This window comes from Rana temporaria (genome assembly GCF_905171775.1).
Source record: "Rana temporaria chromosome 9 unlocalized genomic scaffold, aRanTem1.1 chr9e, whole genome shotgun sequence".
NCBI classification, from domain to species: domain Eukaryota; kingdom Metazoa; phylum Chordata; class Amphibia; order Anura; family Ranidae; genus Rana; species Rana temporaria.
This window is the reverse complement of record NW_024404481.1, coordinates 458,671-473,079: the sequence shown is the minus strand read 5'-3', so window position 1 is coordinate 473,079 and position 14,409 is coordinate 458,671. Positions and strand designations below refer to the sequence as shown.

Below are 14,409 nucleotides of genomic sequence, written 5' to 3'. Positions count from 1 at the left end.
TAGTCGGAGGATCGGGATGGTTAGTCGGAGGATCGGGATGGTTAGTCGGAGGATCGGGATGGTTAGTCGGAGGATCGGGATGGTATGTAGAAGGATCGGGGGATCGGGATGGTTAGTCGGAGGATCGGGATGGTTAGTCGGAGGATCGGATGGTTAGTCGGAGGATCGGGATGGTTAGTCGGAGGATCGGGATGGTTAGTCGGAGGATCGGGATGGTATGTAGAAGGATCGGGGGATCGGGATGGTTAGTCGGAGGATCGGGATGGTATGTAGAAGGATCGGGGGATCGGGATGGTTAGTCGGAGGATCGGGATGGTTAGTCGGAGGATCGGGATGGTTAGTCGGAGGATCGGGATGGTTAGTTGGAGGATCGGGATGGTTAGTTGGAGGATCGGGATGGTTAGTCGGAGGATCGGGATGGTTAGTCGGAGGATCGGGGTGGTATGTAGAAGGATCGGAGGATCTGGATGGTTAGTCAGGGGATTGGGATGGTAAGTAGAAGGATCGGGGATCGGAATGGTTAGTCGGAGGATCGGGATGGTTAGTCGGAGGATCGTGTTGCATTGCGGTGTCAGGTTGCGTCACGCGTTGCGCACGGAATGTTTACTTCTCCTCTAATGTAACGGAAGATCTTGGCAGGTGAAGCCGGGATCACTCTTCAGCGGGTGGCTGCTGTTTGGTTTGGCTGCAATGATTCTTCTCTTCTTACCTTTCAGGTGTCTCTGGAAGGCGGAGACGCTGCCGTGATTTATGACCCCGCCCTCCAGATGCCGGGAACGCTCCAGGAAGCCATTGAGGAGATGGGATTTCTCTCGGCTCCGGTTGATTTGCATCCACAAGCTGTGACCACAGACAGTCTCGTGTTTCACCTCTCACAGGATCAAGCCGCAGAGCCGACCTGCACTGAGCTGCTGTCACTGCCGGGGGTCCTGGAGGTGAGACCCTCCGAGGAGGGGGCGGGGCTAAGTGTGACGTTTATACCTTCACTTGTCAGTCCGGACGTCATGATTCGGAGATTCCCGGGACTGATCCCTACGAAGGGCAATCCCCCCGCACAGAGCGGGGACCTCCTGGTGAAGATGAGGGTGGAGGGCATGACCTGCCATTCCTGTACAAGTACCATAGAGGGCAAAATCGGGAAGCTCAATGGAGTCCAACGAATCAAAGGTGAGCGACACCCCCATAGGAGGCGGAGCTCAGACTTACACCTCACAGCTGAGCGCCGCAACCCCACGGGTGGGGCGGACTAACACTCCATCCCTCTCCCTGCTTATCCTCTCCCCTCCTCCATCCCTCTCCCTGCTGGTCCTCTCCTCTCCATCCCTCTCCCCTCTTCCTTCCCTCCCTGCTTATCCCCTCGCCTCCTCCCTCTCCCTGCTGATCCTCTCCCCTCCTCCTGCCTATCCCTCTCCCTGCTGATCCCTCCTCTTCCCTCCCCTCTCCCTGCGGGTCTTCTCTCAATACCTCTCCCCTCGCCTCCCCCTCCATCCCTCTCCCTGTTTATCCTCCCTCCATCCCTCTCCCTGCTGATACTCTCCCCTCCTCCCTCCATCCCTCTCCCTGCTGATACTCTCCCCTCCTCCCTCCATCCCTCTCCCTGCTGATACTCTCCCCTCTTCCCTCCATCCCTCTCTCTGCTGATCCTCCCCCCTCTTCCCTCCATCCCTCTCCCTGCTGATCCTCTCCCCTCCCTCTCCATCCCCCTTCCTGCTGATCCTCTCCCTGCTTGTCCTCTCCCATCCTCCCTCCATCCATCTCCCTGCTGATCCTCTCCCTCCTCCTTCCCTCCCTCTCCCCTCCCCCTACATTCCTCTCCCCTCCTCCTTCCCTGCCTCTCCCCTCCTCCTTCCCTCCCTCCATCCATCTCCCTGCTGATACTCTCCCCTCCTCCTTCCATCGCTCTCCCTGCTGGTCCTCTCCTCTCCATCCCTCTCCCCTCTTCCTTCCCTCCCTGCTTATCCCCTCGCCTCCTCCCTCTCCCTGCTGATCCTCTCCCCTCCTCCTGCCTATCCCTCTCCCTGCTGGTCTTCTCTCAATCCCTCTCCCCTCGCCTCCCCCTCCATCCCTCTCCCCGCTTATCCTCTCCCCTCCTCCCTCCATCCCTCTCCCTGCTGGTCTTCTCTCAATCCCTCTCCCCTCGCTTCCCCCTCCATCCCTCTCCCTGCTGATACTCTCCCCTCCTCCCTCCATCCCTCTCCCTGCTGATACTCTCCCCTCCTCCCTCCATCCCTCTCCCTGCTGATACTCTCCCCTCCTCCCTCCATCCCTCTCCCTGCTGATACTCTCCCCTCCTCCCTCCATCCCTCTCCCTGCTGATACTCTCCCCTCCTCCCTCCACCCCTCTCCCTGCTGATACTCTCCCCTCCTCCCTCCATCCCTCTCCCTGCTGGTCTTCTCTCAATCCCTCTCCCCTCGCTTCCCCCTCCATCCCTCTCCCTGCTGATCCTCTCCCCTCCCCCTCCATCCCTCTCCCTGCTGATACTCTCCCCTCCTCCCTCCACCCCTCTCCCTGCTGATACTCTCCCCTCCTCCCTCCACCCCTCTCCCTGCTGATACTCTCCCCTCCTCCCTCCACCCCTCTCCCTGCTGATCCTCTCCCCTCCTCCTTCCTTCCTTCCCTCTCCCCTCCTTGAGCGGGGACCTCCTGGTGAAGATGAGGGTGGAGGGCATGACCTGCCATTCCTGTACAAGTACCATAGAGGGCAAAATCGGGAAGCTCAATGGAGTCCAACGCATCAAAGGTGAGCGACACCCCCATAGGAGGCGGAGCTCAGACTTGCACCTCACAGCTGAGCGCCGCAACCCCACGGGTGGGGGGGGACTAACACCGGTGCAGCTGGGTGTCCCTGCAAGCGCCATTTTTATATAAATTCCTGAGTTCCGCTTATAGACGCTTTTATCTGCCCTTCCTGCCGGACTACAGGACTCCATTCTGTCCCCTCCCCCTCCCTCTCCCTGCTGGTCCTCTCCTCTCCATCCCTCTCCCCTGCTGGTCTTCTCTCAATCCCTCTCCCCTCGCCTCCCCCTCCATCCCTCTCCCTGCTTATCCTCTCCCCTCCTCCCTCCATCCCTCTCCCTGCTGGTCCTCTCCTCTCCATCCCTCTCCCCTATTCCTCCCTCTCCCTGCTTATCCCCTCGCCTCCTCCCTCTCCCTGCTGATCCTCTCCCTGCTGATCCTCTCCCCTCCTCCTGCCTATCCCTCTCCCTGCTGATCCTTCCTCTTTCCTCCCACTCCCTCCCCTCTCCCTTCTGGTCTTCTCTCAATCCCTCTCCCCTCGCCTCCCCCTCCATCCCTCTCCCTGTTTATCCTCCCTCCATCCCTCTCCCTGCTGATACTCTCCCCTCCTCCATCCATCCATCTCCCTGCTGATCCTCTTCCCTCCTCATTCCCTCCCTCTGCTTATCCTCTTCCCTCCTCCCTCCATCCCTCTCCCTGCTGATCCTTCCTCTTTCCTCCCACTCCCTCCCCTCTCCCTGCTGGTCTTCTCTCAATCCCTCTCCCCTCGCCTCCCCCTCCATCCCTCTCCCTGTTTATCCTCCCTCCATCCCTCTCCCTGCTTATCCTCTTCCCTCCTCCCTCCATCCCTCTTCCTGCTGATCCTCTCCCTGCTGATCCTCTCCCATCCTCCCTCTATCCATCTCCCTGCTGATCCTCTTCCCTCCTCCTTCCTTCCCTCCCTCTCCCCTCCTCCTTCCCTCCCTCCATCCATCTCCCTGCTGATAATCTCCCCTCCTCCTTCCTTCCCTCCCTCTCCCCTCCTCCTTCCCTCCCTCCCTCTCCCCTCCTCCTTCCCTCCCTCCCTCTCCCCTCCTCCTTCCCTCCCTTTCCCTGCTTGTCCTCTCCTCCCTCCATCCATCTCTCTGCTGATCCTCTCCCCTCCTCCTTCCCTCCCTCTCCCCTCCCCCTACATTCCTCTCCCCTCCTCCTTCCCTCCCCCTCCCTGCTTATCCTCTTCCCTCCATCCCTCTCCCCTCCCCCTGCTGATCCTCTCCCTTCCTCCCTCCATTTCTCTCCCTGCTTATCCTCTCTCTCTCTCTCTCTCTCTCTCTCTCTCTCTCTTTCTCTTTCTCTTTCTCTTTCTCTTTCTCTGTGTGTGCAATGGATACGATCGATCGATCTTCCTCTTTATCTCTAGTCTCTCTGGATAACAAGGAGGCCCTCATCATCTACCAGCCGGACCTCGTCTCCCCCGCAGAGATCCGCAGCCAGATCGAAAAAGCCGGTTTTCCTGCAACAATTAAGAGCAAGCCGCCCTCCAAGCTGGGAACGATCGACGTCAGCCGATTGACACATGTCCAGATGAATGGTAACGGGGACGTGTCACTGCCAAAGCTTCATACTGACCTTACCAGAGCCGTCTTCCAAGTAGACGGCATGCACTGCAAATCATGTGTTCTAAACATTGAAAGCAACATGGCCGCCCATCCCGGGGTGTCCGGCGTGGAGGCGTCATTGGAGGAAAAGACGGCCGTCATCCATTACAATCCAAATCTCACCGATCCGGGTGCCCTGTGCCAAGCTATAGAAGCTTTGTCTCCCCGGACGTTCAAAGTGAGCCTTTGTAATGGCCCAGAATCTATCCAACCACCCGACACCCGGACACAACCCGGACCCGCCTCTTCCAAGAAGACCAATCAGGAAAGTCCGTCCAACGTCACCCTCATTAACATTCAAGGCATGACCTGCAATTCTTGTGTCCAGTCCATTGAAGGTCTCATCTCCCAGAAACCTGGAGTGAGATCCATCCGGGTATCACTAGGAGGCGCTACCGGGACCGTGGAGTATGACCCCAACGTGACCAGCCAGGAGGCCGTCCGAGCCGCCATCGAGGACATGGGCTTTGATGCCTCCCTAGGGGGTAAGTGACACCATCCCTGTGTATCCAGACAGGTCCGTTCCAGGAGACACCACCCCCCCCCCCATTTTCACCCCCCCCCCCAATCTACATCACACTATCAGTGACACCCCCTCCCGATCTCCACCCCAACATTACCAGCCAGGAGGCTGTCCGAGCCGCCATCGAGGACATGGGCTTTGATGCCTCCCTAGGGGGGTAAGTGACACCATCCCTGTGTATCCAGACAGGTCCGTTCCAGGAGACACCACCCCCCCCATCTTAACCCCCCCCCCCCAACCTTCACCCCAACCTACATCACACCATCAGTGACACCCCCTCCCGATATTCACCCCAACGTTACCAGCCAGGAGGCCGTCCGAGCCGCCATCGAGGACATGGGCTTTGATGCCTCTCTAGGGGGTAAGTGACACCATCCCTATGTATCCAGACAGGCCCGTTCCAGGAGACACCCCCCCCCCCATCTTCACCCCCCCCCCCCAACCTTCACCCCAACCTACATCACACCATCAGTGACACCCCCTCCCGATCTCCACCCCAACATTACCAGCCAGGAGGCCGTCTGAGCCGCCATCGAGGACATGGGCTTTGATGCCTCCCTAGGGGGGTAAGTGACACCATCCCTGTGTATCCAGACAGGTCCGTTCCAGGAGACACCACCCCCCCCATCTTAACCCCCCCCCCCAACCTTCACCCCAACCTACATCACACCATCAGTGACACCCCCTCCCGATATTCACCCCAACGTTACCAGCCAGGAGGCCGTCCGAGCCGCCATCGAGGACATGGGCTTTGATGCCTCTCTAGGGGGTAAGTGACACCATCCCTATGTATCCAGACAGGCCCGTTCCAGGAGACACCCCCCCCCCCCCCATCTTCACCCCCCCCCCCAACCTTCACCCCAACCTACATCACACCATCAGTGACACCCCCTCCCGATCTCCACCCCAACATTACCAGCCAGGAGGCCGTCTGAGCCGCCATCGAGGACATGGGCTTTGATGCCTCCCTAGGGGGTAAGTGACACCATCCCTGTGTATCCAGACAGGCCCGTTCCAGGAGACACCCCCCCCCCCCATCTTCACCCCCCCCCCCCAACCTTCACCCCAACCTACATCACACAATCAGTGACACCCCCTCCCGATCTCCACCCCAACATTACCAGCCAGGAGGCCGTCTGAGCCGCCATCGAGGACATGGGCTTTGATGCCTCCCTAGGGGGTAAGTGACACCATCCCTGTGTATCCAGACAGGTCCGTTCCAGGAGACACCACCCCCCCCCCCCCATTTTCACCCCCCCCCCAACCTACATCACACTATCAGTGACACCCCCTCCCGATCTCCACCCCAACATTACCACCTAGGAGGCTGTCCGAGCCGCCATCGAGGACATGGGCTTTGATGCCTCTCTAGGGGGTAAGTGACACCATCCCTGTGTATCCAGACAGGTCCGTTCCAGGAGACACCCCCCCCAACCTTCACCCCAACCTACATCACACCATCAGTGACACCCCCTCCCGATCTTCACCCCAACGCTACCAGCCAGGAGGCCGTCCGAGCCGCCATTGAGGACATGGGCTTTGATGCCTCTCTAGGGGGTAAGTGACACCATCCCTATGTATGCAGACAGGTCCGTTCCAGGAGACACCACCGATACCCCCCCCCCCCCCCGATCTTCACACCATCAGTGACAACCCCCCCGATCTTCACCCCAACCTTCTACATCACACCATCAGTGACACCCCCTCCCCCCCAACCTTCACCCCAACCTTCTACATCACACCATCAATGACACCCCAAACCTCCCCCAACCTACATCACACCATCAGTGACACCCCCCTCCCGATCTTCACCCCAACCTTCTACATCACACAATCAGTGACACCCCCTCCCCCCCAACCTTCACCCCAACCTTCTACATCACACCATCAATGACACCCCAAACCTCCCCCAATCTACATCACACCATCAGTGACACCCCCCTCCCGATCTTCACCCCAACCTTCTACATTACACAATCAATGACACCCCCTCCCGACCTTCACCCCATCAATGACACCCCCCTCCCGATCTTCAACCCAACCTTCTACATCACACCATCAGTGACACCCCCTCCGATCTTCACCCCAACCTTCTACATCGCACCATCAATGACACCCCTGTGAAGGATGCTTCAGTTTAAATTCTCCCTGCTTGGTTAATGCTGTGTTAGAAGGTGATTTCATGTGTGACTCATCTCTCTGTTAATATGTTAAATAAGGCTAGCTTTTGAAAGGCCTTTAATTGTGTGATAACACTGTCTAAAACCTGTTGATGCTCAGAGGTGTGAATAGGTGTCAAGCGGCATGCGGAGACGAAACGTCTGCCTAGGAAACTCAGTGTGTGAAGGTGGTTTGTTTGATGCCATTAATTAAGGAATGTGCAGTGATTAGACATGATAATTATAGGCCGGTGCCGACCTGTCTAGAATGTTGTAGTAATTAGCCTTAGTGTGTGATTAGGGGGGTGGAGATCTCATGGTTGCTTTAAGGTACTGTATATAAAGCTGAGAAGAAACCATTAAAGTGTGTTGTTCCAGCAGTAAGCTCTGACTCATGTGTGGCTTAATGGGCGATCTCAGGAATATTCCTCTTATGGAAGAAGGGAATCTTTTGAAGGGGATATCATACCAATACCGTCACAACCCCAACCCCCCCCCCCCCTCGTCCTTCACCCCAACCTACATCACCCCATCAATGACACCCCCCCCCCCCCCAACCTTCACCCCAACCTACATCACCCCATCAATGACCCCCCCCCCCCCCCAACCTTCACCCCATCAATGACACCCCCCCCCCCCAACCTACATCACCCCATCAATGACACCCCCTCCCGATCTTCACCCCAACCTTCTACATCACACCATCAATGACACCCCCCCCCGATCCTCACCCCAATCTACATGACACCCCCCCCCCCCCCCCCCGACCAACCTTCACACCATCAATGACACCCCCTCCCATCCTTCACACCGTTAATGACCCCCCCCCCCGACCTTTACCCCAACCTTCTACATCACCCCATCAATGACACCCCCTCCCGTCCTTCACACCATCAATGACCCCCCCCCCCCCCTGACCTTTACCCCAATCTACATCACTCCATCAATGACACCCCCCCCCCCCCAACCTTCACCCCAACCTACATCACCCCATCAATGACACCCCCCCCCCCAACCTTCACCCCATCAATGACACCCCCCCCCCCCCAACCTACATCACCCCATCAATGACACCCCCTCCCGATCTTCACCCCAACCTTCTACATCACACCATCAATGACACCCCCCCCCCGATCCTCACCCCAATCTACATGACACCCCCTCCCCCCCCCCCCCGACCAACCTTCACACCATCAATGACACCCCCTCCCATCCTTCACACCGTTAATGCCCCCCCCCCCCCGACCTTTACCCCAACCTTCTACATCACCCCATCAATGACACCCCCTCCCGTCCTTCACACCATCAATGACCCCCCCCCCCCCCCTGACCTTTACCCCAATCTACATCACTCCATCAATGACACCCCCTCCCGACCTTCACCCCATCAATGATACCCCCTCCCAGCCTTCACCCCAACTTTCTACATCACACCATCACTGTGATGGCGGCGGGAGGGGCTGGCTCAGGCTCTCAGTGGATAAGCCGGGTGCCGGTCCAGGCATGTGGGTGGATCCTGTCCATATGGTCGCAATCTTTTCCCAGCCTGGACCGACTCTGTGATGTCAGCTGACAGCGGGCTTCATTTTGAGGTCGGGTCCATGTTGGGTTGGCACTTCTTGGTTTCGTCACAATGAAGGAGCAATATAAGCTTGGGATGGGTTCAGGGGAAGGTTGTGTATGGAGGTCTGCAGGGCTCATGCATGGGGGTGTATGGAGGACCCCGGTCTGCAGGGCTCATGCATGGGGGTGTATGGAGGACCCCGGTCTGTAGAGCTCATACATGGGGGTCTATGGAGGACCCAGGTCTGCGGGGCTCATACATGGGGGTGTATGGAGGTCTGTAGAGCTCATACATGGGGGTGTATGGAGGACCCCAGTCTGTAGGGCTCATACATGGGGGTGTGTGGAGGACCCCGGTCTGTAGGGCTCATACATGGGGGTGTGTGGAGGACCCCGGTCTGTAGGGCTCATACATGGGGGTGTATGGAGGACCCCGGTCTGCAGGGCTCATACATGGGGGTGTATGGAGGACCCCGGTCTGTAGAGCTCATACATGGGGGTGTATGGAGGACCCCGGTCTGCGGGGCTCATACATGGGGGTGTATGGAGGACCCCGGTCTGTAGGGCTCATACATGGGGGTGTATGGAGGACCCCGGTCTGCGGGGCACATACATGGGGGTGTATGGAGGACCCCGGTCTGCGGGGCTCATACATGGGGGTGTATGGAGGACCCCGGTCTGTAGAGCTCATACATGGGGGTGTATGGAGGACCCTGGTCTGCGGGGCTCATACATGGGAGTGTATGAAGGACCCGGTCTGTAGAGCTCATACATGGGGGTGTATGGAGGACCCCGGTCTGTAGAGCTCATACATGGGGGTGTATGGAGGACCCCGGTCTGTAGAGCTCATACATGGGGGTGTATGGAGGACCCCGGTCTGTAGAGCTCATACATGGGGGTGTATGGAGGACCCCGGTCTGTAGAGCTCATACATGGGGGTGTGTGGAGGACCCCGGTCTGTAGAGCTCATACATGGGGGTGTGTGGAGGACCCCGGTCTGTAGAGATCATACATGGGGGTGTATGGAGGACCCCGGTCTGTAGAGCTCATACATGGGGGTGTATGGAGGACCCCGGTCTGTAGAGCTCATACATGGGGGTGTATGGAGGACCCCGGTCTGTAGAGCTCATACATGGGGGTCTATGGAGGACCCAGGTCTGCGGGGCTCATACATGGGGGTGTATGGAGGTCTGTAGAGCTCATACATGGGGGTGTATGGAGGACCCCAGTCTGTAGGGCTCATACATGGGGGTGTGTGGAGGACCCCGGTCTGCGGGGCTCATACATGGGGGTGTATGGAGGACCCCGGTCTGCGGGGCTCATACATGGGGGTGTATGGAGGACCCCGGTCTGTAGAGCTCATACATGGGGGTGTATGGAGGACCCTGGTCTGCGGGGCTCATACATGGGAGTGTATGAAGGACCCCGGTCTGTAGAGCTCATACATGGGGGTGTATGGAGGACCCCGGTCTGTAGAGCTCATACATGGGGGTGTATGGAGGACCCCGGTCTGTAGAGCTCATACATGGGGGTGTATGGAGGACCCCGGTCTGTAGAGCTCATACATGGGGGTGTATGGAGGACCCCGGTCTGTAGAGCTCATACATGGGGGTGTATGGAGGACCCCGGTCTGTAGAGCTCATACATGGGGGTGTGTGGAGGACCCCGGTCTGTAGAGCTCATACATGGGGGTGTGTGGAGGACCCCGGTCTGTAGAGATCATACATGGGGGTGTGTGGAGGACCCCGGTCTGTAGAGCTCATACATGGGGGTGTATGGAGGACCCCGGTCTGTAGAGCTCATACATGGGGGTGTATGGAGGACCCCGGTCTGTAGAGCTCATACATGGGGGTGTATGGAGGACCCCGGTCTGTAGAGCTCATACATGGGGGTGTATGGAGGACCCCGGTCTGTAGAGCTCATACATGGGGGTGTATGGAGGACCCCGGTCTGTAGAGCTCATACATGGGGGTGTATGGAGGACCCCGGTCTGTAAAGCTCATACATGGGGGTGTATGGAGGACCCCGGTCTGTAGAGCTCATACATGGGGGTGTATGGAGGACCCCGGTCTGTAGGGCTCATACATGGGGGTGTATGGAGGACCCCGGTCTGTAGAGCTCATACATGGGGGTGTATGGAGGACCCCGGTCTGTAGAGCTCATGCATTGTGGTGTATGGAGGACCCCGGTCTGTAGGGCTCATATATGGGGGTGCATGGAGGACCCCGGTCTGTATGGGGGTGTATGGAGGACCCCGGTCTGTAGGGCTCATATATGGGGGTGCATGGAGGACCCCGGTCTGTATGGGGGTGTATGGAGGACCCCGGTCTGTATGGGGGGTGTCATTGTTGAGTAGTGAGCTCTCCTTCATATATATGAAGTAATTTCTTCCCACGAGAAATGAAAATTGCTTCTCTGTTGGGTTGAGAATCGCGGGACAAGTCTTGTATAGATGATGTATGTTTGGTGAGGAACGGGTTAAATTCTGTGTAAACACGAGACGCGCGTTGTTCCCGGTAAATAGAGCGTTGTTCCCTATGCAGATCACGGGATCCACCCCTTTCCTGTTTGTGGTGAGAAGTGATGTGGCAATACGAGGAACATGAACTCCAATAATTCCATCCCTCAGCACAAGCTATTATTATATAACGTCTGCGATCAGCGGATAATCACACGCCAAATATTCCGCGTACTGCGCCCGGCAGGGATGAGCCAACCAGAACCTGCGAACGGACCAAACGTTCGTGTGAATTTTAGAACCCCGTTAAAGTCTATGGGACTCGAACGTTTGAAATCTAATGCCGCGTACACACGGTCGTTTTTTGGGATGAAATAAAACTACGTTTTTAAAAACGCCATGTAAAATGATGGTGTGTGGGCTTCACATCGTTTTTTGTCTTAAAAAATTGAAGCGTGTTCGAATTTTTTTTATGTCATTTTTCAAAATGTCGTTTTTTTGTGTCATAAAAAATGATGGTGTGTGGGCAAAAACAACGTTTTAAACCCGCGCATGCTCAGAAGCAAGTTATGAGACGGGAGCTTGAATGGAACAGAGTGCCGTCGTACGCGTTGTACGTAACCGCGCTTTGCTAGAGCATTTTCAGAAAACGATGGTGTGTGGGCAACGTCGTTTTTTATGATGAAGTTAGAAAAACGTTGTTTTATTTCATCACAAAAAATGACCGTGCGTACGCGGCATTAAGGTCTAATTTTAAAGGCTAATATGCAAGTTATTGTCATAGTGTTTGGGGACCTGCGTCCTGCCCCAGGGGGAGTGTTTGGGGACCCGGGTCCTGCCCCAGGGGTAGTGTTTGGGGACCCGAGTCCTGTCCCAGGGGGAGTGTTTGGGGACCCGAGTCCTGTCCCAGGGGGAGTGTTTGGAGACCCGGGTCCTGCCCCCAGGGAGAGTGTTTGGAGACCCGGGTCCTGCCCCCAGGGAGAGTGTTTGGGGACCCGAGTCCTGTCCCAGGGGGAGTGTTTGGAGAACCGGGTCCTGCCCCCAGGGGGAGTGTTTGGAGACCCGGGTCCTGCCCCCAGGGGAGTGTTTGGGGACCCGCGTCCTGCCCCAGGGGGAGTGTTTGGGGACCCGAGTCCTGTCCCAGGGGGAGTGTTTGGAGACCTGGGTCCTGCCCCAGGGGGTGTGTTTGGGGGCCCGGGTCCTGCCCCAGGGGGAGTGTTTGGGGACCCGGGTCCTGCCCCAGGGGGTGTGTTTGGGGACCCGGGTCTTGCCCCAGGGGACATGTATCAATGCAAAAAAAACTTTTAAAAAAAGCTGTTTTTTTCGGGAGCAGTGATTTTAATAATGCTTAAAGTGAAACAACAAAAGTGAAATATTCCATTAAATTTTTATACCTGGGGGGTGTCTATAGTATGCCTGTAAAGTAGCGCATGGTTCCCGTGTTTAGAACTGTCCCTGCACAAAATGTTGTTTCTGAAGGGAAAAAAGTCATTAAAAATCACTCGCGGCTACAATGAATTGTCGGCTCCCGGCAATACAGAGAAAAGTCATTCATAAAAAAAAATGCGTGTTGGTCCCCCCAAATTTAATTACCAGGTCCTTCAGGACTGATATGGATATTAAGGGGAACTCCACCCAAAATGTAAAAAAAACATGGCGTGGAGTTCCCCCAAATATCCACACCAGACCCTTTGTGGCCTGGTATGGTTCAGGGGGAGGGGCGCTCTCTCGTCCCCCCCCCCTCTTTTCCTGTGGCCTGCCAGGTTGCGTGCTCGGATAAAGGGTCTGGTGTGGATTTTTGGGGGGGAACTCCCCTTAAATCCATACCAGACCTGAAGGGCCTGGTAATTGAATTTGGGGGGACCTCCACGCATTTTTATTTTTTTTTATTTTTTATGAATGACTTTTCTCTGTATTGCCGGGAGCCGACGATTTATTATAGCCGCGAGTGATTTTAAATGACTTTTTGTCCTTTTAGAAATGACACTTTGTGCAGGGACAGTTCTAAGCACGGGAATCATGCGCTACTTCACAGGCATACTATAGACACCCCCCAGGTATGAAATTTAAAGGAATATTTCACTTTTATTGTTTCACTTTGGACATTATTAAAATCACTGCTCCCGAAAAAAACGGCCGTTTTTAAAACTTTTTTTTTTGCATTGATACATGTCCCCTGGGACAGGACCCGGGTCCCCAAACACTCCCCCTGGGACAGGACCCGGGTCCCCAAACACTCCCCCTGGGACAGGACCCGGGTCCCCAAACACTCCCCCTGGGGCAGGACCCAGGTCCCCAAACACTCCCCCGGGGCAGGACCCTGGTTCCCCAAACACTCCCCCCGGGGCAGGACCCTGGTTCCCCAAACACTCCCCCCGGGGCAGGACCCGGGTCCCCAAACACTCCCCCTGGGGCAGGACCCGGGTCCCCAAACACTCCCCCTGGGGCAGGACCCGGGTCCCCAAACACTCCCCCGGGGCAGGACCCGGTTCCCCAAACACTCCCCCTGGAGCAGGACCCGGGTCCCCAAACACTCCCCTGGGGCAGGACCCGGGTCCCCAAACACTCCCCTGGGGCAGGACCCGGGTCCCCAAACACTCCCCTGGGGCAGGACCCTGGTTCCCCAAACACTCCCCCTGGGGCAGGACCCGGGTCCCCAAACACTCCCCTGGGGCAGGACCCGGGTCCCCAAACACTCCCCTGGGGCAGGACCCGGGTCCCCAAACACTCCCCTGGGGCAGGACCCGGGTCCCCAAACACTCCCCTGGGGCAGGACCCGGGTCCCCAAACACTCCCCTGGGGCAGGACCCGGGTCCCCAAACACTTTTTAGGACAATAACTTGCATATTAGCCTTGAAAATTAGCACTTTAGATTTCTCCCGTAGACTTTTACAGGGTGTTCTGCAGCTTTTCGAATTTGCCGCGAACACCCCAAATTGTTCGCCGAACAGGCAATGTTCGAGTCGAACTTGAAGCTCATCCCTACGATCCGGACTGCGATACTGAGATTGGAGCCGCACGGCGTGTTCATACATGACCTCTGGACAGCCATACTGTATATGTGACATCATTTGGAGGTTGTACACAGTGAGAAGTTTTGGCTTTTTGATCCCGATCTGTGAGGGGCACTCCGCTTTCACAAGGACTCTCCCATATACACCATGTAGCATTCTATGGGTCTTCTGTTGTAGGTCACACGGTCCCATCCTGTCATCCCCCGATCCATCAGGTTTATTTTGGTATGGATGGACGTCTTTGTATGATGGGCTCCCATGGAAGGCCCCATCCCCCGATCCATCAGGTGTATTTTGGTATAGATGGACGTTGTCTTT

General features: G+C 56.8%; 1 protein-coding gene across 1 annotated transcript in view; it reads left to right on the top strand.

The window, feature by feature from the left end:
* Positions 1–716: 716 nt before the first annotated feature.
* The window catches only part of ATP7A (ATPase copper transporting alpha), a gene marked incomplete at its 5' end in the record, with an annotated part of 63,269 nt that continues 49,576 nt past the window's right edge, over positions 717–14,409 (top strand). Inside the window, 2 exon segments of the mRNA XM_040334437.1 lie at positions 717–1,167; positions 4,137–4,859. Of these exon segments, the coding sequence (XP_040190371.1) occupies positions 717–1,167; positions 4,137–4,859 (1,174 nt within the window).